A 24,083-nucleotide genomic window follows, 5' to 3' on the forward strand; every position below is an offset into this window, starting at 1 on the left:
TATCGAAAAGTATGCAGCATATGCTTGCATTATTTTATTATACAAAAAAAAAACATCAAAATAATTTTTTTTTAAAATTTATACATATATGCATATACAAAGATATGTAATTTTTTTTTGTGTTTATGTTAAATCTACACCACCATCAGGTGTTAACTCAACATTTCCTTCAACATTTAATTTCGATTTAATATTATAAAGAAAATATACTTTCCAATTATCTAATTTTGTTACTCTATCATATTCATGTACAATTTCTTCAAAATATTCGATATTTTGTTCTGTAATAGCATCAATAATATTATCTAAAAATTTCTTTTCTCTGGAACTTGCAAATCGTGGATCATTTGAGGAATACTTATCAATTGATATTCTTGCATTTACAATATCTCCTATAACTATGTGAAGTATCCCTGCCTTTATATAATAATCACGGGCTCCATACTGTAGCAAAGAATTTTTTAGCGCCTTTTCAGCTTCGTTTTCGAATATCTACCAAAAAGAAAAGCGTTCATATGTACGTACGTATGCATATGTTATGTTTGTAAGCAATTTACAAGTACATGTACAGTTTTTTTTTTTTACCGATATAGCATCTTCATATTGGTGATTATATTGGGCACTTAACTCGGCATACTTGACAATGCATTGTGTGTACACCGACCTGAAAGAATTATAACAATATGAAAAATGGCATGGAAATTATTGGAAAATGGGATGGAAATAACTTGAAAAATGGCATGCAAAATAAAACATTTTCTATCTCGTTTTTTGTTACTTTGAATATTCATCCATTTCAAAATAATAGGCAGCCTTTTTATAATATGATGATGCACTATTATAATCGAACAAATCTTCATATATTTCTGCAATATTCTTTTCACATTTTCCACAATTTGAAAATCTTCCAATTGTTGCATACATTTTGACAGCCTCTTCAATATATTTTATAGCCTCTAAAAAAGTGAAAAAACATTAAGGCAATATTTATACTTTAAATGTGTGTCATAAAACAAGAAGGTAATAATATATCCATATAAAGCCCTGTTTTATAGTATTATATTTGCTCTAACCTAGTTTATCATATTTTTTTGTTATGTTTCCTGCCTCTAAATATGCGTTGGCACAATAGCTGGTCTCACTATTCTTTTTGTATAGTGCAGCATTTTTCAAAATGCAAGAAGCTGCTTCTTTCCCTAAAGAGTGTAAAAAGTAAAGAAGTAAAAAAGGTAAAGAAGTAAAAAAAGTAAAGAAGTAAAGTAAAGGATAAAATGTGACGTTATTTTATAAACGGAATCCGCTAGTTTACAACACAAATATTTAGATGAACAAACGGGCAACTGGTAAAATATATATGTATGCATATTTAAAGAGAATGTTAATCTCACATTTATGAGCAAGCTTGTATTGGTTTGCTGCCATGTTATAGCAATTTATAACTTCATCGGTATTATCTGTTCCAAAAAAGGAAGAGAAAAAGTCCTTCTTACTTAACGCCTCTGCTTTTTTTTCCAGTTCTTTTGCCTCGTGTTCCATTTTTTTTCAAAAACTTTTAACTTTAACAATGCATATGTGCGGGCATATATATAATAGTATAATAATATAATATAGAAATATTTTTATACACAAAATAGTTATATTTTTTTTCGTCCGTACTTAAGATATTTACAAAAATAATAAAAAAAAATGTTAAAACTTTAGCTTTTTTTGGATATATAACATTTATATGATCATTATTATATTCCACTGTATTATCAAATTTTATTATAATTTTATAATGTATTATTTTCCTTCTTTTTTTCTCTTTTTTTTATGCATATATTTTGTAGTAGATATTTCCTAAATTTTTTTTTTTGTATAGCAGCGTGCCCATTCAAATATGGGGTAACTACATAATGTATCCCTCATTAAAATTATTTTTTAATTTTCCATAAATATATCAATATTGTTTTTTTATTCTTACAATATTACTTTTTTTAGTAGTAGTAAATTTATTCTAAAATACGCTATAAAATATGCTATAAAATTTATGAGTAGATTGTATAAACAAGGGTTAGCTACTTACACAGTAGTAAGTCAAATATCTCTCTATTTTTCTCAAGAGAAATAAAAATATTTTCCTTATCCTGTCTTTATATAATTAGCAAGTATATTATTATTTTTATTTTTTATTTTTTTTTTTTTGCAATCCCATTAATATGTTAAATGCCAACTACGAGTAGGTCTTAACTTGCAAGTTGGGCATAACTACAATTATATAAGTAAGAAAAGTAAAACAAAGTAAAACAAAGTAAAGCAAAGTAAAATGAATAATTGCAATACCACAAAGAAGATATTGTTGTGATAAAAAATAATAATATGGAGTTTGACAAATTATATGGGGTATAACTTGTAAGGGGGATAATAAAAAAAAAGACTCTCAAAAAAAAATATTTTTTTATTTTAAATTAAAAATAATAATTTTTTAAATATATAAGCTTATAATATATCGTTTTAAATATTTTTTTTTATTTTATGGTTAAGGAAAATATATATTTAATATAAAAGTGGCTTAAATAAAATATACTATATAATGGTGCAACCATATCCTTATTCAATGAATGGCATATATATTTTTGTAAATAAAGAGAAATAAAAATATGCTATTCCAAACTATACATTATATATGTGTGTGTAAAATATATTTTGTTAAATTTTTGAAAATGAAAACATAACTTATTCATGACTCTTTACCTTATAGACAATAAATAAGGACTATACAATTGGTATATTAATAAGTGATAATTTATATGCATATTTGTAACTCTTTTGAATAATTTTATTTCCTCATATATATACAACATTATTTTATATTAATGTTTTATAGTGATTTTTTTTGTTTAGCATTATTGTGTGTGTATACATATTAATGGGTTATCATTCCTTTGTAGTTAAACAAAAGATATATATTTTAATAATAGTATGGTTTATATAAATGTAATTTTTTTTCTTTAATCATATATGGCTTACAAATAAAAATACACACAAGAAAAGTGTTTACTTTTTACTTTTTACTATTTAGTATAAAATGTTAAAGAACAAATGATTGAATAGGATTTCATTTTGTTGGTTTTCAAAAGTCTTATTATTTCAGTAATAATTTTAATTTGTTCTTTGAGTCGGCTTACTATTTTATCAATCCATTTTCAGTATGCATAAAAATGACAGTTTAATAATTTTATATTTTAAACGTACAAAAAGGTTATATGCACTTATTCTTTTTTTTATTTGGTTTATATATGCTTAAAATGGATAGCTTCTTATTACATAATAGTCAATTCCAATCATTTTATTTTTTGGAGTGATACTTACCATATATATTTTTATCAATAAAATTGTCAAGAGATAAAAAAAAATATATATATCATTGTATATATCCAAAATATATGGAAAAAATAAAAGAATATAATTGTTGAGGGGTAAGACTTCCAAAATATATGGAAAAAATAAAGGAGACAATATATAACCATCATTAAGTTTATATTTTATCCGTTAAAAAAATTAATAAAGCGACACGTTTATTACTCATATATTTTTTTATTTATTATAATTTTTATGAGTATCACGTAAGTATTCCTAATATTTATATAATATATATATGTGTGTGTGTATTTAAGTTTCCTTTTTTATATATATGCAAATACGAGGCTATTTTTTTATTATGCACATTTTATTTTTTTCCATACCTCTGCAAAGTGCCATAATTGCACATAAGGAGAGAAAGGAAATTCAAGTGAAAATTGAATAATAATTTATAATTTTTCATAAATAAAATAACTAAAGGGGTTTAGTGTGTATATTCCTTGTGTAGGGACTAAGGGAAATAATTGACAAAAATCGTAATAGTTATATTTTTTTAAATTATAAGCATTAAAAGTGTATGAAATATTATACAATCTCGGATGGGGAAGCAAATGGACATGGATTGCTAATACAATTTAGGAAGAAAAAAAAAAAAAAAATTAATAACAATTATAGTAAAAGAAATAGTATAGTGATAATCATTAGTAGTTGATGCACAAAAATTGTGCTCTAGTTCAGATGACAAACGATATAAATTTAAATAATGAACAGGCCTTCGATGATGAAGAAAAACGGGAAGAAGGTCCGTTTGCTATTTTAAGCACACAAAGAAAAGAAAGTACAGCACTTACAAATGATACTAATTATAGCATAGAGAATAATAATACAGATTTATGTTTAAAAAAAAGTAATAAAAGAATAATAATTGAAAAATTAATACTTGAAAATTTTAAAAGTTATTCAGGAATAAAAATAATTGGACCATTTTATAAAAAATTTAGTTGTATAGTTGGTCCAAATGGAAGTGGGAAAAGTAATATCATTGATGCTATGCTTTTTGTTTTTGGACGACGAGCAAAAAAAATTCGACAAAATAAATTATCGGATCTTATTCATAATTCAAAATATTCAACAAATAATGAGTATACAAAAGTGTCGATATATTTTAAGACAATTATAGACAAGCCCGATGAAGAAGGGGACCCAGACGATAATGGTGAAAATGATGAGCATGTTGAAAGTTTTGAAAATGATGAGTCGGGACCTCACGATTTTGTAATTAGTCGTGAAGCTACGATAGATAATCAATCAAAATATAGAATTGACGGTAAAGTTGTTACACAAAAAGATGTGTTTGATTTGCTTTATAAAAAGGGAATCGATTTAAGCAATAACCGTTTTTTAATATTACAAGGAGAAGTAGAACAGATTGCACAAATGAATCCGAAGGGTAATAAAAACGAAGAAGGATTACTCGAATATTTGGAAGATATTATTGGTACAAATAAATATATAGATGATATAAATTCTAGTTTAGAAAATTTTGAAAAAAGTGAAGAAATTTATCATGAAAAAGTTAATCGATTAAAACATGTTTATAATGAATTAAAAGAATTGGCATCTCCAAGAAAAGAAGCACAATATTATATGGATTTACAAAAAAATACTTACAAACTAAATATAATAAGCTTAAAGAAAGATAGATATGAATTTGGAAAAATCATATATAATAAAGAAAAAGAGCATGAAGAATATGTCAAAATTAAAGATAGTCATAATTCAGAATATAATAAATTATTAGAAGACCGAAAAGAAATAAATACTATTCTTAATAACTTAGAAAATGAAGAAGATCAGATTATTAAAAAAAAAAATAAAACTGATTCGGAATTTAAAAAACTAACACAAAGTGATGAAAATATTAAAAAGGAACTAGTGACAATTGTTGAAAAATTGCAAAGTATATATGTAAAAAGAGAAGAATTAAAAAAAAAAAAAATTCCTTTATATAAAAAAACTATAGAAGAAAAACAAAATATTCTTAGTGAAATAAAAAAAAACAAACTTCCAAAATTAGAACAAGAAGTAGAAAAATGTGAAGAAGAATTAGATAAATATAATGAAGAAATAAAAAAAGATATAGACAAAATTAATGAAGTATATTCAAATGAAGAAAAAAAGTTAGCACCGTTACAGAACCGTTATGATTGTGTAATTAAGGATATATCAGAGTGCATAACAAAATGTAATATTATTGAAAAAAAAAAAAGAGAATATAGAGATCATGTAGAAAATTTAGAATATATTCAATCAAAAATATTGAATGAAATTAAAGAAAAAGACATACAAATAAAACATATGGTTTCAATGCAACAAGACAAAGAAAATGAGCTAGCCAAAAAAGAAAAAGATTTACAAAATTTAGATAAAAAAATTGAAGAAGTTAATAAAAATTTAGTCAATGAAACAGTTGCATATGAAACTATAAAAAAGGAATTAGTTACTAATAAAACGACTAGCAAGTTACATGAATTTGTTTATAATTTAAAAAAAAATAAAATTAAAGGAATACATGGAATGTTAAACGATTTAGGATATATAGATAAAAAATATGAAAAAGCATTATTAATAGCTGGAAATAATTATTCTGATCTTGTAGTAGTACAAAATCCAAATGATGCGATACTTTTATTTGAAGAAGTTAGAAAAGCCAACTTAGGAAGAATAAATGTTTTATCATTATCAATATTAGAAAAAAATTTGAAACCAATTATGTTAAATAATGAACAAAATTATACCCCAATACTTCCAAATGTTCATAGATTAATAGACTTTGTAAAATTTAAAAATAATATATATAAAATATGTTTTTATCATATTTTAAAAGAAACACTTTTAGCAAATACTCTTGATGAAGCACACATTATTGGGTATACACACAAAAAAAGAGTTGTCACATTAAATGGTGAACTAATTGAAAATGATGGTAGAATTTGTGGAGGAGGTATTGGTATGGGTTCTAGTCATCCTGGTATGAATGGAAAATCAAAATATGGACCTAGAAGTAGTATCAAAACAACAGAATATGATGAATCTGATTTAATTAAAATTGAAAAATCTATTAAAGAAATTAATAAAAATGTAGAACAACTAAAAGCAGAAAGAAATATTTTATTTTCAGACATTAAAAGTATAAATTCATTTATTGAAGATAATGAATGTAAAACAGAAATTGCAAATAAAAGAAGTGAAAACTTAAAGAAACAATTAAAAGATATTGATGACCAGTTAGAAAATTCACAAGTACCAGAATTAACAAGAGAAGAAGAGTCTGAATTAAAATCACTCAAAGAATTGATTGAGAAAAAAAATAATGAAAGAGATAAAATTGATATTTTATTAAAAGAACAGGAAAGTAAAGTTAAAAAATATTATGATGAATTACAAAATGTAGGAGGAGAAAAAAAAAAAAAATTAAAATCAAAACTTATGACTGCAGAAAGACAATTAAATTTAACAAAAGAAGAATTAGAAAAACATAGTAGTGAAGAAATAAATGCCTTAGCAGATTTAGAAAAAGGCAAAAAAGATATTCTTAAATTTACTGAAGAAATTGAAGAATATGAAAAAAATGAAAAAGAATTAGAACAAGAATTAAGTAATATTGAAACAAAAGGATGTACTATATATGACGAATTAAATAATTTGGAAAAAGAACTAAATAAAATGCAAGCCAAAATTGAAGAAAATAAAAAAAAAAAACAAATTGTAGATGAAAGTATATCAAAAAAAGATTTAGAAAATGTAGACATTTTATATAAAATTGAAAATATTGAAAAAGAAATAAAACAATATCTTGCAAAAAAAGATCAATACGAACTTAAAATTAAAGAATATATGGATCTAATTGAACAATCTGATAAAGTTATATTAGAAAATATGACTCTTTCTGTAAAAGACGATACTCAAAATGATGAGACAGCTGAAGGAGAATCTCCTGAAAATGAAACAGAAAGTGATGGTGATACAGATTACAGTGGTAGTAGTGAATATGAAGAAGAAAGTACTTGGGATGATGCAGAAGATGAAGAAAAGGGTGAACAACTTTGTTTAACTGATGGTGTAGATCCAAATGTTAATGATGAAGAAGGAAAAAAAAGAAAACGAAAAAAAAAAAAAAAAAAAGAAGAAGATGAAGACGAAGAACATGATTTGAGAGAACTAGAAGACATGCTTCATGATAACAATGAAATAAATGATGCCGAAAATGAATATGATTATTTAAATATAAAAGATGAAGAATTAGAAGTATTAAATAAAAAAGAAATTGAAGCAAAAATTGAGCATAAATTACATATATGTGAAAAAAAAGCACCAAATTTAAAAGTGTTTCAAGATTATAATCTAAAATTACATGATTATAAAAAAAGAAGAAAAGATGTAAAAAAATCAAAAAAAGAAAAAGATAAAATAAGAAAAGTTTATGATAATTTATGTGATAAAAGAAGAAAAGAATTTTTAGCTGCTTTTAATATTATTTCATGTAAATTAAAAGAAATGTATCAAATGATTGCAATAGGAGGTGATGCAGAATTAGAAATTATTGATTCTTCAGAAATTTTTAATGAAGGTATATTATTTTCAGTTAGACCTCCTAAAAAAAGTTGGAAACATATACAAAATTTATCAGGAGGAGAAAAAACATTAAGCTCATTGGCTTTAGTTTTTGCTCTACATTATTTTAAACCTAATCCTATTTATTTTATGGACGAAATAGATGCTGCTTTAGATTTTAAAAATGTCTCAATTATATCTCACTATATTAAAACAAAAACTAGCGATGCTCAATTTATTGTCATTTCACTTAGAAATCAAATGTTTGAGTTGTGTGATCGAATGGTGGGTATATATAAAACAAACGACATAACTAAGTGCATAACTCTAAATCCATACAAAATTCAGGATAATAAAAAGAGAAAGGGTGAAATTGCGCAAGCATAATGAAGCATATAAATATTTGTGCTACATATACTACACAATTCGAATTCCTATTTATTATTCTGAAAGATGGACAATTTATTGTGTTCCATAAATTACTGCAGTTGTTTTATTTACATCATAAAATATAGATCCAATATTATGATATTCATGAAAATGAATATTTTGCGTACATGAGTTTTGTTTTTTTTCTTTCTTCCCTTTTTATATTTATGCTTACATTTTCTTTATTTTTTTCTCGTTTTTTTATTTAAAGTTATTACTATTTTATATGCACAGAGATGGAAATGGAGACATATAATGCTTATAAGTACATATAAAAATATATGAATGTGCACTTGCATTTTTTTTTCTCTCCTTTATCTTCTCTTTTTTTTTTCTAGCAATTATTTAAACAAAAAGTATACATAAATTATTTGTCTTACCTTTAAGAAGTTGATATTGAAAATTCTATTTTGTTCCTCTTAATATATATGCTAAATTACAAAGCCAAGGCAATCATATTTTTTTTGCCTGATGTTATTTTGTGTCCTCTTGTTCCTTGAACTTTTACTATACTACTTTGGAGTCTTAATAAATTTGATTAGTTAGAAGGAATATATATATTTTTATAGACTAAATAATATATGCATGCAAATACAAAAAAATGGGGTACTGTATGATTTCGGATGATAACAAAAATTTGATGACTTACAAGCGTATCAAAAAATTGTGTTCAGGTTTGTGGGATTGTTCATATATATATGCATAAATATATTTAGGGAAAATTAGTTTTTTTTTCAAATTCTTACTTCCCATATATTACTCTTTTCAGACAATAATCTCTACGACACCGATGAGCTAAATGAAGTTCTTTACCTTCATATGAAAGGATTTCATAATATCGATGGATTATCAACTTTTAAAAATTTAAAATGCTTATTTTTAAATAATAATTGCATAAAAAAAATTGAAAATTTAAATGATCTTGTAAATTTGAAGGCATTGTAATGAAAAAAATGAAATAGCTATAAGACTATACCTTTATTTTTATTATACACATTAATTTATATAATAATAATGCATTATACCAATACTAGCTATTTATTTTTTCCTAATATTTTTATGTACTTGTTCAGGTATTTACAAAACAATGATATTAGCATAATAGAAAATATTGAATGCATGTCATTGGTAATTTTAAATTTATCCAACAACAAAATAAAAAAAATTGAAAACTTGCATCACTTGAAATTTTTACAAACATTGAATGTGTCCAACAATTTGATTGAAGACATTGAAGTAATAGAATAATAAAAAAAAAAATATGTACACCCATATGTGCAATATATTTATAGCTATTTCCCTTATGTTTGATTATATTCGATAACCAGAAATAAAAGACAATATGTAACCATAAGCATATGCATATTTTGTTTATTTATATTATTTAGGATATAAAAGAAGTTGCACAAATTGAAAATCTTTCACACTTAGACCTTTCGCATAATAATATAAATTTCGAGAAAGAAAATGAAGTACAAAATTTACCTGACATTTGTTCAGAAAAAAAAACAAATTTAAATGAAATGGAAAATGAGAAATTTCAAGAATACTCTATGAAAGAAAATGACAACGAAACAATTATGGACTATTTTCATTTCTATGTAAATTTTCATGAAGAAATAACCAAAAATGAAAATCCTAATATTATTAAGTATCATCAAAATATTCAAAATATAGACCAATTAGCTAAAAAAAAGTTTTTTTTTATTTGTGAATTTATTATTTTACTAAAAAAAGTTAAAAACTTAAAAACATTATTTATCAAGCACAACCCGTTTATAAATAAATTTAAATATGCTACGAAATATCTAATTGCAAGTAAGCATTCAGTTTTCGAAAATACCCACAAATATGTATATTCCCTTATCTAGTTATGTCATTGCTTAAAATATATGCGTGAATAATACTTATGCCTATATATATACATACATATATGGATGCACTTCACCCCCTTTATTACACATCAGACATTCCCAACATAGTATTCCTCGATGATAAAAAAATAAAAAAAGAAGATATTTGTCTAGCAAGAATATTTTTAAAAAAGGGAGCAGCAGAAGAAAGTGAACTTAAAAAACTATTTGAGCAAAAAAAAATTGATAAATATAAAAATTTAACAGAAAAATTTCACAATTTTTTATTAAAGAAAAGTGAAAGCATAGAAAACCAAAGCAAAGGACCTATAATCATTGATTAATAAATTGATTGAAAAATCACAAACTTAGCCGTTTTAAAAAAGTTATGCATATTCTCACGTTTTATTGTACTTTCCATTTGTTTTATGTGCTTATATATTAATACTCGTACATAATATAAATATATTTATTGATTATATTGATGATTCTTAAAGTTTTTGTGAATCTATAAAAGATATTGTTTTGTTTATTTTTAATAACAAGGTATAAGAATATAAAAATAGAAAAAAATAAACATAACATGAAAAATGTAAACGAAATAAGAATAAATATATTATTTCTGATAGTTTTATGACAAAAACAAGAAATAAAATGAAAAAAATTAAAAATTAAACAAATGGCGGGTGTGTATATATCCATAAATGTTGTCTCTTTCGTATGCTGAACAAATTCAACATTTATTTTAATTGTTTTTTTTCGATTTTTTATTTAACAAGCCCAGCTCCTAATCCCTTATCTGTAAACAAACCCTCTTCCTTCATTTTTTTAATTTTTTCAAGGTATTCATTTTTTATTTGTTCTTCCCGTTCATCTTCTGAACCCAATTTAACTTCTTTGTCTTTTTTCTCATGGTCTTCCATTTTTTTAGCTTTCTTTATCTTATAATCTGTTGTTTCCGATTCTTTAATTTTTCTTATTTTATTTTTCTTCTGTAATGCTAGAACCTAAGGAAAAAAAATGTACATATAAATATACAAATGAAGATATTTATGTATATTTCGGTGTTTTGTTTATTTTTCTTTTTACGAACTTGCTGTAAAAAGGATCCATCATTTTTGAATTTATTATACGTCTTTGGATCTACAGAAGTTGAGTTATCGTTTTCCTTCTCATCTATCGAATTATTACTTTCCATTGTTTCATCCATAACTTCATTTACTTTTTTAGATTTTGTTTCCCCCTTTTTGGGCATCTTTGGGTATTTGTAAGAAACAAATTTTTACTTTGCTATCTTCACTAAGTTTATTTTGGCACGTATTTATGTGCTTGGTTATTTGTTTTATTTTTTAATATGTTCTTGCCTATTTACATTTCTTTTTTATAACTCCTGTACAATATAATGTTTATAAGAACTACAATACCATTTATTATCCTCAACTATATTTATAAAAAAAATATATAAATCATTGGATAAAAATATGTATAGCTATTTTACATAAATGAATAGATTTACTTTTTTAATTTTAATTCATTATTTTGAATAATTTAAATGTTCTTTTCATTTTATCTTTTTTTTTCGTACACTTATTATTGAAATTTTATGCTTGCAAAAAAAAAAAATGTCAATTCGATTGAAAAATACCGATAAATGCATATATTTGGGGAAATTGGAAAAAGAGGAAAAAAGCAAAAATAAAGACTAATGTAATTTAGATACTTTATAAAATAGTAATAATATGAAAAGTTGTAACTTAAATAATGAAATAAAAACAAAATAATAAAATAGCATGATAATACAACTTCTTTATATTTCTTTCCTATATAATGCCCTAATTACGTATACATTTTATCACTATATTTTCTACGATTATTTAAATTAGTTTTTTCAATATTTTCTTAAAATGTAATGATTAATAATCTGGACTTTTGTGTAAAATCCTGAAATTCCATTATTCCCTATTTCAATATATAAAATAAATATGTTTCACATGTTGATATATGTGTTGTTTTAAAGAATAAAAAGTTGAAAACTCTTTTTATTGTTATAGTTTAAAAAATGACAAAATAAGCACAATAAACTGTGCAATGAAAAAGAATAAAAAAAAATAGAAAAATAAAATAGGAATAAAAAAAGTGGCTTTATATGTGTATAGATAATTATTTTCCTCCTTTAATACAGGTTATAATGTTAGATACATTGGTTCCAACTTTTATGTGCTTTCCGAAAAATAAACTACTCGATGCGGTTGATAAATAATCTGTAATAAATAAAAATGAAAAATTTTATAAAATATATATAACCACGCAAAAATATACCAAAAATTAAGACGTATAGGATCATGCCATTTTTTTTTATTTTGCTATCACTTACCAACTGAATTTTGTATACATCCTTGTATCATAAAAGTTGTTGCACATTCGAAACTCATCTTGTGGAAAATGTTACGATATGCGCTCATTCCGTATCGATTAAAGGATTTCAAGTCTCCTGAAAAGGTTGAAAAAGTGAAAAAAAATGAAAAATGGGAAAAAAAAGTAAAAAACTTCATATAGTGTACAAGTCCTGGTTTGGTGTTTACCTGTGTGTGTCATGAAATCACTGATGAAGGACAAGTGTCGAAAATCGATTTTAATTCCATATGCCTCGAAAACTTTCTTTAACTCTTTTGTAATACATAATCTTCCGGCTTCTATACCATATGTTTTAACAATTGTATATATATCGTTACAATATAATTTTGTTTTATCAATATATTTATCTTTAATATTAAAAAGTTTGTATACATTTCTTCCTTCTATTTGTAACTCATATTCTTCGCCACTATGTGTTATATCTTTTCCTTTCAAAATTTTTGGATTATTTAAATCTTTAACTTTAAATAAAATTTCTTTGGATATATCATTTTGTAAGTAACTTAAAAAGTCGATAGGGTATGGAAAAAAGTTTACATCCCAAGATAGTTCAAATTTTAAGACCCATGTAATTGGAGAAAAATCTATTCTTTTTATAAAACAAAGTAAACTACTTTTCATTTTTTCAATAATATGTTTTATATATTTTTGATCATATAATTTATTTTTATTTCCAGCTATTCCTATAGAAAGATCTTCATAATCACTAACATCTAAATCTATTTTATTCATTCTATTTTTATAATCATATGAATATTTTGAAAACTTTTTACTCATTTCTTTTTTTAATTCTGCTTCATTTTCACTACTCATTGAAGAATCATAATTTATTTCTTTTCTATGTTTTTCATTTTTTATATAATCACTACCATCTGATAGTTTTCTCTTTTTACTTGATATGTTTGATTTTTCTTCTTTTTGGGATTTATTTGATTCTTTAGATTCCCCATCGATTATTCCAGGATTTGTGATGGTTAGATTTGAAGAGGCATCACTTTCTGAGTCAGTTTCATTTAGTAATTTCGATTTTTTTTTTGTCAAATTCTTTTCTGTTTCATCATATTTGTTATCATCGGATTCGCTATTATTCATATTATCAACATCACTATCTTGTTCATTTTGAGATGATTTACTATCATCCTCGTTATCTGCATCTTCTTCGCTTTGATCGTATTCTTTATCTTCTTGTTCAGATTTATATTCATCACTTTCTCTTCCATCATTTTGATCACTATCATCATTTCCATCTGATTTATTATTTTTTTCATTACCGCTATCTTCATTTTTATCACCCATTGACATATTATCATCATTTTCTTCATTGTACTTTTTTGAATTATTTAAATTGTTAGAACGACCATAATCATTTTCATCTCCTGATTTATTTCCTCCAACATCTTTTGGCATATGTTTTAGTTTTGCATTAATTTCGTCTTCATCATTTTTATACTCATATTTATCAAAATTAAAATTAAAATCTTCAGACATTTTTCCACTAATAAAATCAAATAACTCATCATAATGCTCATGGTTCATAAAATTAATATTTCGAATATTATGATGAGATATACTACTTTGTATTTTATTAAGTATTGATATAAGAACTATATTTACTATTTTATATAAAATAAAAGAAAGAGATAATTGTTTATTAACTTTACAAAAGTGATTTAAGTTATCAAATTGAATAACAATCTCATGAGCCCATTCTTTTTTTAAATCAAAATTTAAATTAGTATTTTCTAAAACTTGTAAAATTTTAGAATAATCGTTGGTTTTATATATATCACTTTGATCCCAATCAAAACTTTTCTGTACATTATCTTTTGGTTCTACTTTATCTAACTGAATCATATGAATTTCTTTATTTTCAATTTTATCACGAATTATTAATTTTCTATCAATTCCTATACCATATATAACTTCAGATAATAATATACTTTGATAGCTACTTAATATTTTATCTGCAATATTAGTTATATAATTTTTTATTTCATTTGGATTGTTCATATTTTTTTCTTCTAATTTTATTGGAACATATATCATAGGTTTTGATGTCAATTTTGATGTTAAAAATATTTCTTTTAATCTAGGTATACCCATAGTCACATTTTCAGTTCCTGCTAAGTGAAAAGTGTTTAATGTCATTTGGGTAGCTGGCTCACCAAAAGATTGAGCAACTAAAATTCCAATTGATTCACCAGGGGAGCATAAAGAATGAAAATATTTTGACCTTAACAATGATGAAGATAAAGAATAAAAATTCTCATCATTATTTATTAAATTGAAATCACTTTTTCTAAGAATATTATTTAATTTTGAATCGTAATTATCTGAAACGGCTCCTATATAAGTATATGGATTATATTGGCATATCAGTGGGTCGTCATGTTTTCTACAACTTTCATTGTTCATAAATAGGTTTTGATTTTTTTGTATAAGTTGGTTTGATCCATAATTTAAATACTTACTAAATGATATATTATAGTTATTTATTAAATCCGAAGGTGAATTTAGATATGCAGTTTTTGATGGATCAATACCATCTTCTCCATATAGAAATTGTATAATTGCATTATCTTCATTTCGAACTGTGCCATCATAATGTAAAATTATTGATTCCATCGATTTAATTAAACATCTTTGTATATATCCAGATTTAGCTGTTTTGACAGCGGTATCTATTAATCCTTCTCTACCAGACATACAATGGAAAAAATATTCTTGAGGTCTTAAACCCTCTAAAAAACAATCTGTAATTAACCCACAAGATCTAGCACCATAATCATATCTATGGAAACTAGGTAGAGTTTTTCCTGATCTCATTCTTGGCACTCTTTTTCCTTCTAAATATTGTTGATCTAGCATACCACAAATCATAGAATAATTAACCTTACTTCCTTTAGCACCAGTAAAAATCATATTACTAAAACCATTATCTAAAAATTTATTCATCAGATTTTCCATAGTTATTAAATTATTTGTTCCAGATGATACTCTACATAAATATGGTTGAAACAATGAATCGAGCATACTATCAAAATCTAATCGTTTTAATGAAAAAAAATTATTTATTAAAAAATCTAATTTATGAAATACATCTTCCATTTTGTAAAATTTAAAACGTGAATATTTTTCATCTTTTATATTTAAATATTTCTCATAATATTGATATCTGTTATTGTAGGAAAGATTATTTATATCTTCGTTAAGAGCAAATGAAGGTAAACTTGATATTAAACAGTTTTTTATAGCATCCCCATCATATATATGTACATTTTCATTTATGTTTACATTTTGTGAATTCTCAAGACTTGTGTCATTTATTTTGTTTGGACTTTCATCATTCTTAGGTTTTAAAGGGGAATTATTTATCTGTCCTTTTTTGTCCTTCTCCACTTTTATCAGACGATTATACAAATGTAAATATCTTTTCAATATGACATCATTTGTTGTTTCCCGTTTCTTGCTATTAAAAATGAATTTTTCTACATCACGAGATGATATTTGGTCAGTTTCAAGTTTAAGATCCTTTTTTAATAATATGTTATTTATTACAGTTTCTACTATTTCTTCACTACTTATATCTGTATTTAAATTAGTGGCAAATTCAATTAAAGAAGGGAAATATTTCGTTATATTTTCATTTTGAAATATTTCAAATAAAATAAATACTTTTAATCTTTTGTTACATTTTGCTTCCCTTAAAAAGTTTACAATTTTTTCAATAACCTTTACTACTTGTACACTTGTAAATGTTGTATTTTTATAAAAAGATGGATTTTTTATTGAATTATATAATTTGTTTACTATATTATTAACAAACTCAGAGTATTCCGTTTCATTCTCTTCATCTATAGAATTATCCTTCGTTTTTTCAATTACATACTTCTCAAACAGTTCATAATATTCGGCTTTAATTATATAATTTAAATGTGGTGAGTTTGAATATTCATATGTTTCATTCTGTTCAGATTGTTCATTTTTTACATTATCACTAAGTAATTTATTTTGAATAAATATGTTTTCGATCTCTTTGTTTAGCAATGTAATAAAATATAAATCCTTTTTCATATTAAATTCTTCATCATTAAAAAGATTAAACTTGTTTGAAATTTTTTTTGTAAGATCCTCTGTTTTAGTTAGCCACAAATTTGTATTTACATCTTCATTGTCAATATTAATTTCCTTTCCTAATTTCTTTTCATAGTTATTTATAATTTTTGATTTTTTTAAATAGATATCATATAATTTATTTGAAAATAAATTTTTACATTCTTCATAGTTACTTATTTTTTTATTACTATATTCATCCATTTTATTCATGTCCGCATTTAATGCTTTTCCGATTGTATAAACAAAAAGATTTTGTAAATAAAATCCAGTAAATGATATTCTTTTTTTAATTCTTTTTTTCTCTTCTTTTGCTTTTTTTTTTAAAATAAAATCATATAGACTTAAACTTGTACCACGTAATTGTAAAAAACTTATAAATAATCTACCAAAACAATCAAGCATAACTGCAGCAGATTTAGGCCCAAACAATTCATAACATAGATGTACAAAACTATTTGAGCTAGCTCCAAAATGTAATTTATCTAATACACCTTGTAATAATTCCGAATTTCTAATAATAATATCACCTTCTTTTATTGGATCAAATGACCATAATTCAGGATCTGTTTTAGCTTTAGCTACGTAATTTATTCCTTTAAAATTTTCCATAAAATTATTATCTCCATTTTTATTATATGTTTCAATGGCTAGTTCATTTATTATAGTTTTCAAAATACTTGATATTAATTGTTTTCCTGTCCATAATTTTGTAGGAAATAAAATAGTTGGCTCTTCTGTTTTTATAGTAAAGTTTGTTCTACTTAAATTAGATGCATAGGGATCTAAATAGCTATAATTCGATATTTTTGAATTGATTCCAGTAAATGAATTAGATTTACCTTTATCATTACCCCCTGAATTTTTATTTGCATCTTTTGTGTTTGGGCTTCCAGATGTATTGCTATGTTTGGGCTTTTTGAAAAAAAATGAATTTTTTTGACGAAGCAAAACATTAAGAGAGCATTGTAATAAGTTGCAATATTCATCATAATTTAAAAATGTTTCTAAAGAAGTAAGATGTAATCCACCAAGAATAAAATCTTGAGCTAATCCTCGTAAAGGTGATCCATCTTTAAAACTTGTAAATAAAAAATCCGAGTTCATTAAATGTGTTGCTTCTGCACGTGCTAAAGGGGTTTGTAATAAATGGAGATTCATTTCATCTCCATCAAAATCAGCATTATAACTACTACAATTAACATAATTTAATCTAAAAACTTTTTCTTTTTCAAAAATTTTTAAAAAATGAGCCATAATAGAAAATTTATGTAAAGTCGGTTGCCTATTCATTATGACTATATCTCCATCTCTAGCATGTCTATGTAAAATTAAAGTTTCTTTTTTTTCTTTACGTAATAAATTAGTTAGTTCATTTATTAGTTTCATTCTACCTTCATAAGAACGAGATAATCTAAATACTCTTCCTTGACTATCTTTATAACTTAAAGCACCTGGATACATATCCGGTCCATTTTCAATTAATTTTTTTATATACTCAAAATTATTTTCAGTTATATGTTCATCAATAGTTAAAGTTTTAGCAAATTCGATAGGAACTCCAATTTGATTCGTTTCAATAAATGTATCAGGAGATATAACAGTACGAGCGCAATTATTTACACGTTTCCCCATTATATTTTTTCGTACTACACCTTCTTTTTTATCGAGTATTTCTTTTATACATATATTGTCCATATGTTTTTGAACCCGTTTATCAATCAAACTGCTATCAAAAAATGTATTTACTGCGAGTTGTAAATTACCAAACAAAATATTTAAGTAAGCACTTTTATTATTATATATTAATGAATAACATCGTAAAAAATCTGATTTTGCAATCTCAACATTGAAATCCATAGAACTTGAAATAGCTCTTGATCGTACTTTTAAAGAAAATAATGAAAACATTTCATTATATAAATCTAATTCTGTTTTATTATATTCTATTATATAATCAAAATCAATGTTTTTTTTGCTATTTATACATAATTTTACAAAATTATTTAATTTGCATATATAATTTGTAACTTTTGTTCTTTTATGTATACCCCTAGATTGTGTTCGAAAACGATTTGCACTTATTCCCATATCGTATAAAAAAAATACTTGGCATCCATCTTTTTTTGTAAATGGATATAACAAATTAATTATATCTTTATTATTATTTACAAAAATCTTTTTTAATAAATCGATAATTTGAAAACTAAATAAACGAACTGTACATTTTTCCTTCGATGTTTTCCGTTTATATGAAGCTACAGCATCTTTGAATGATTCATCATTATCATCTCCATCTTTATTATTATCAGTTCCTTCTACAAGTTGATCGGCTCCATTTTCTAAATTTAAATTATCCATACTTTTTCTTTTCCCAGATTTGGATTCTTTACCGTGTTTATTTGGCTTCTCTATATCTGTATGGTTATAATTTATTTCATTATCTTCTAAATTATCATCTACATTTTCTCCTGATATTTTATTTTTATCCTTTTTCGAAAGATATCTTTTAAAAAACGAATTATTTGTATATGCCCCTACAAAATTAATAGTATCTTTTTTTGGCGATGTTTTTACTGTTATACTTCTACGAAATCTACAATTTGAGCAGTTAGCCCCTTTTTTCATGTGAATTTTTATAGCTTTATTTAAAATTAAATATTCTTCATAATTATAATTCGATTGAAAAGCTAATTTACTTATATCAAAATTATATTTTTTTATTTTTTCCTTTAGAAATCGTATTTTTTCTTTTGTCTCTTGACTTTCGGCTTCTTCATTTGATTTTTGTTTTTTTTCAGATTCTTTACTAAGATCAGGTTCATTTTTTTCGTCACCACTGTGCATATCATTATTTATTTTTTTCCATAATTCATATGTTTGGTTATTTTCATTTGAATTATTTTCATTATTTGTTTTTTCATTATTATCAAAACTTTTGTCATAATCCTGACAAATAGATTCAACTATATCGTCCATAGTAATATTTGATTCTTTACATATTTTATTATATAATCTTTCTATTTCACTAACTATATATTCATTTTCATTATTTTTTTTTATTACAAATTTGTTTGAGCTTTCAATTTCATTTAATGACTTTAATTGATAAATATGCTTTAACAGAAATATAACATCTTCTGAGTAACACAATGCATAGCAATTATAGCAAACTAGATTTAGTAATTCTTGTAACTCTTTATAAAATAGTGGATTAAATACTGGTAATATAAACTCTATATGTCCAACATGACCTAAACAATTGTCATGTTTTTCAAAACAAACAGAACATATTTGTGAATAATCTATAGTCCCAAATCTGGGATCATATGTAATTCGATTTGATGTTCCATCTTTTGAAATTCTTTCAAATTCTTGTAACTGATTCTCATATTTACCAAGAGAAATTCTTTTTAGTTCTTGGCTGCTCAACACATCAAGTTCTGCACTTTTTATTTCAGAGCATTTCGCACTGTTTATGTCATACATTTTGTTTAGTACAATTTGCTTATAATGAAGTTTACTTTCTTGAGTTACCTTCGTGTTTTACCACTTAGGTTGGATGTCGTCCACCAATTGGGGAGGGGACTCCTTTTTATTATTGATTTTAACTTTTCCTTGTGGCCAAGTAAAAAAAAATCATATTTTATAATTCATTTCTATAATACTTTGTGTTCTTACGTCTTTGTAAAAGGAAAACTTGTATAGATAGAGATTTATAAACCATGAAACGGCTATATATATGCATCAAATATATACATACAAAAGTAAATTTGTGCAAATTGAAAAAATTAACGAAGCCAAATTGTATTTTTTTACAAAATATGATACAAATTTTTAAAGCAGTTTAAAATAAATACAATTTTAAATCGAACATACCCTTGGTATTTTTCAAAAAAAACAAAGGGTAAATATATTTAGCTTTTCACATGAATACATATATAGCGAATTAATCACGTAATGTATTTGTAAAAATTAACTTATTATTCTTGAACTTTATACATCCATTTTTTCACTATATTTTTATTTTTCTTAAACATAATACAAAAATAGTATAAAATTAAGGTTGCAAAATAAATAATAACCAAGCAAATAATTATTCTACAAAAATTATCATATACGCCCTGGTCATTAATTTTTTTGTAAAATATATATTAATTAAATAAATTCATATGCAAAGATAGATGAAAATTGAAAAATATAAAATAGCATATAAATATAGATAATAAATTAATAAAGTTTATGAAATGTATTTCCCAACGGCGACTATAATAAATTATTTCTTTAATTATATTGAAGTTTCCTATAGAGTTTACTACTAAGGGCAGCCTCATATCAACACATACATGCGCCACTACAGGACAATTTTTTTTACCCACATATATGATGGTATATATTTACAATCTATTAGTAAAAAATAAAATTAATAAAAATATTTTTTTTATCCCTTTAAAATGTTCATATGAAATGGAAAAATATTTGGATATGCTATAAATTTACAAATAAAAAAATTAGTGTTTCCATTCAATACAATCCCATAATTAATTGAAAATTTTCCTGACCCACCGCTATACTTACAATAATATACTTTCTAATGATAACATATTTTTCCATTTTCAGCTAATTGTTTCCCCCTTTTACAATTCATTATTTTACTGCATTGTTTTTTTATTTTTATAATAATATTATCAAACTTAAGAAAAATTATATGCATTATGTTGAATATATGCTAAGAGCTATATAATATTGCTACATAAAGTATTTCAAAAAATTGAATAGGCTAAAATTATATAAATACAAAGTATCATTCATTTATAGCTAATTATTTTTTAAAGGCGGTATTTGGTTATAAATGATTGTAATGGTATTTTTTTTCGTAATATAAAATTATTTATAATATTATCGGTTAGCATAAAAGGAAAATAAATAAAAGCTTGCACACAAAAAACCTTTGTAGCATTATTTTACTATCTTTTTCTTTTTATAAGCATTCGTCTATGCTACCTTTACTTTATGCATACCATTTATATTAAATGTTAATCTCAGGGTTCACTGATTTGACACGGCTTTAGGTTAATGTAATGTTGAATAACCTTTGCGGGGTTACCTTAAAATTTATATTTATAAATTATATGTTTTTTACAACCGAAAGTTTTTTTTTCCTTTTTTTCACTGAAATATACTCAGACATTATAAAAGTTAAAAACATATATAGTATATATAAATATCGCACAATTATACATATATTCTGTTTGATAAATTCATATATCGCTAATTTTAGCACTTGTTTTAATTTATGTTATTTTTCCCTTTTGGGGGTTTAATAAGGGGAGCATATTAAAGGTAACTACTTTTCCTTATATTTTTCATTCGGAACAACATATAAACAATTTCATATAAAAATTCAAACAACAATTATGGCTAGCTATTTTGCTTTAATTACTTTTTTTTGATAATTATAAAATATAATTGCATGAATTGTTAATAAATAACTTAAATAAAACATTAAAATAGCTATAATGCTACTGTGAAAATACACACATTTATTATTTATTTTTACCCCCTCATATATTGAGGCCACTTTTTTCTGATCGTTAAGGTAAAAAAATTATATTTTAGCTACCAAAAAAAAAAAATTACACACACACCAATTTTATATGAAAAAAGATAATATTATTTTGAGTATTTATAACATTAATTTAATATTTTCACTTAAGGCGATTTAAAATGTAATCCCATGTATGTGTAAAGTATGGTGGGTGTTGCAACTATGGTTATTTCATTTAAGCACAAAAATATTGTAATTAATAGCCTTATAAAATATATACAATTGTACATATTTTTTTATTATTTGAATTCTTACTTTATTAGTAAAAGAATGGTTCATAAATATCGCTATAACTATCGCTTTTAATTTTTAGCTTTTTATTATTACAGCTTTATTCGTTTGAATAAATCAAGGATAAGGGTTAAGAGGTGAAACGAGCGGGTGGTCCTGCTTTTGTGTCTAATATAAGTAAGAAGATACATAAAAAAAATTTCATCCCATGGATAAGCTAAAAATTCTTTTCAGTGACAACTTAAAAAGTGGAAAACTTTATTCTGATTTAAGGTTGTTCTTAGAAAATGAAACGGACGGAGCAAATGATGTCAGATATAGTGAAATGTTAGATTATGAGCATATAAATATGCTTTGTGAATCAATTCCTTTTAATAATATATGCCTTATATATACAAATTATTTATATAAATCGCATTTTGTGCGTACATATGAAAAAAAAAAAAAAATAAATGAAGCTTCAACTCATTATAAAGATACAGATTTTACATATTCAGAAGACGAATTTAGCACATTAGATATAAATCCTTATTCCCTTGCATTAATATTATTAATAGTTGATTCCAATTATTTAGAAGATCAATATAAAGGTGAAGAAAATAATATAACTTATCAAATAAAAAGGCTTCGAGAGAAATATGGGAGCGTTAGAATAATATGTATATTTATAGGAGTACGAGAATTTTTAAATATTATAGACTATACCAAACACCCTCAAATATTTTATGAAAAAAATGATAATATAATTTTTAATAATAAACATTTAGATAGATTTATTGCATCATTACTTATCCAGTATAATGTTGATACAGTCGAAATAGAAAATTCAACTGATATACATAAATATATTTTTAAATGTTGTAAATATTTGCATCAATCAAAAATTCGAAAACTTAATTCATACTTTAAAGTAAAACCGGCAGGAATAATGAGCCAATTTAAAAATGACAATTTAAATGAAAATAAAACGTATTATACTTGGGTATCCCAATTAATGCAAATCACTGGTATATCTCAAGACATAGCCATGAGAATAGCTGAAGAATTTAGCACCCCTTATGATTTAATTATACATTTTAAAAAAATAAATGATGAAGAATGTTTAAAAGACTTAATTATTAGTTCAGCATATGGAGAAAGGAAGTTAGGGAAAGCGTTGTCACGAAAAATATACAGAATTTTTTCTCCGAATTCCAATCCTTATAATGCTGTTTCATAACTTGCCTCTATTTACATCGAAATTTTGTAAACAATCCGTTATATATATAACACCTATTTAAATATATTTTCACCAGTTTGTTAATTTAATTGGCTATAGTTATTAGCATATTTACTTATCATCATAAATATTTATATACTTATTTGGGATTTACATTTTTGATACCTCAACTTCAATTTAAGTCCCCTTTATCCGACAATTGGTCATACATTTTTTCAATATATTTGTTTTATTTATTTGTTAATATTTTTCTGATATT

At 24.1% G+C, this 24,083-nt stretch overlaps 6 protein-coding genes across 6 annotated transcripts; 3 read left to right on the forward strand and 3 right to left on the reverse strand.

Moving 5' to 3' along the window:
* Window positions 1–123: 123 nt before the first annotated feature.
* Window positions 124–1,536, reverse strand: PVVCY_1100950 (SNAP protein, putative; the record flags this gene model as incomplete). The annotated part of the gene is made up of 5 exons (XM_008626279.1): window positions 124–492; window positions 586–664; window positions 779–956; window positions 1,074–1,196; window positions 1,389–1,536. 5 exons carry the CDS (start codon window positions 1,534–1,536, stop codon window positions 124–126), a joined length of 897 nt encoding a protein of 298 aa, XP_008624501.1.
* A 2,544-nt stretch (window positions 1,537–4,080) lies between these two features.
* Window positions 4,081–8,343, forward strand: PVVCY_1100960 (structural maintenance of chromosomes protein 4, putative; the record flags this gene model as incomplete). The annotated part of the gene is made up of 1 exon (XM_008626278.1): window positions 4,081–8,343. One exon carries the CDS (start codon window positions 4,081–4,083, stop codon window positions 8,341–8,343), a length of 4,263 nt encoding a protein of 1,420 aa, XP_008624500.1.
* Window positions 8,344–8,986: 643 nt separating this feature from the next.
* PVVCY_1100970 (leucine-rich repeat protein) lies at window positions 8,987–10,582 on the forward strand (the record flags this gene model as incomplete). The annotated part of the gene is made up of 5 exons (XM_008626277.1): window positions 8,987–9,059; window positions 9,155–9,326; window positions 9,459–9,621; window positions 9,774–10,203; window positions 10,353–10,582. 5 exons carry the CDS (start codon window positions 8,987–8,989, stop codon window positions 10,580–10,582), a joined length of 1,068 nt encoding a protein of 355 aa, XP_008624499.1.
* A 423-nt stretch (window positions 10,583–11,005) lies between these two features.
* PVVCY_1100980 (conserved Plasmodium protein, unknown function) lies at window positions 11,006–11,493 on the reverse strand (the record flags this gene model as incomplete). Its single annotated transcript, XM_008626276.1, has 2 exons — window positions 11,006–11,245; window positions 11,332–11,493. 2 exons carry the CDS (start codon window positions 11,491–11,493, stop codon window positions 11,006–11,008), a joined length of 402 nt encoding a protein of 133 aa, XP_008624498.1.
* Window positions 11,494–12,398: 905 nt separating this feature from the next.
* Window positions 12,399–20,255, reverse strand: PVVCY_1100990 (RNA polymerase I, putative; the record flags this gene model as incomplete). Its single annotated transcript, XM_008626275.1, has 3 exons — window positions 12,399–12,499; window positions 12,613–12,729; window positions 12,821–20,255. 3 exons carry the CDS (start codon window positions 20,253–20,255, stop codon window positions 12,399–12,401), a joined length of 7,653 nt encoding a protein of 2,550 aa, XP_008624497.1.
* Window positions 20,256–22,813: 2,558 nt separating this feature from the next.
* Window positions 22,814–23,824, forward strand: PVVCY_1101000 (ERCC4 domain-containing protein, putative; the record flags this gene model as incomplete). The annotated part of the gene is made up of 1 exon (XM_008626274.1): window positions 22,814–23,824. The coding sequence occupies one exon, from the start codon at window positions 22,814–22,816 to the stop codon at window positions 23,822–23,824; it is 1,011 nt and encodes a 336-aa protein (XP_008624496.1).
* Between the last annotated feature and the right edge of the window lie 259 nt (window positions 23,825–24,083).

This window comes from Plasmodium vinckei (genome assembly GCF_900681995.1).
Source record: "Plasmodium vinckei vinckei genome assembly, chromosome: PVVCY_11".
Lineage (NCBI taxonomy): Eukaryota > Apicomplexa > Aconoidasida > Haemosporida > Plasmodiidae > Plasmodium > Plasmodium vinckei.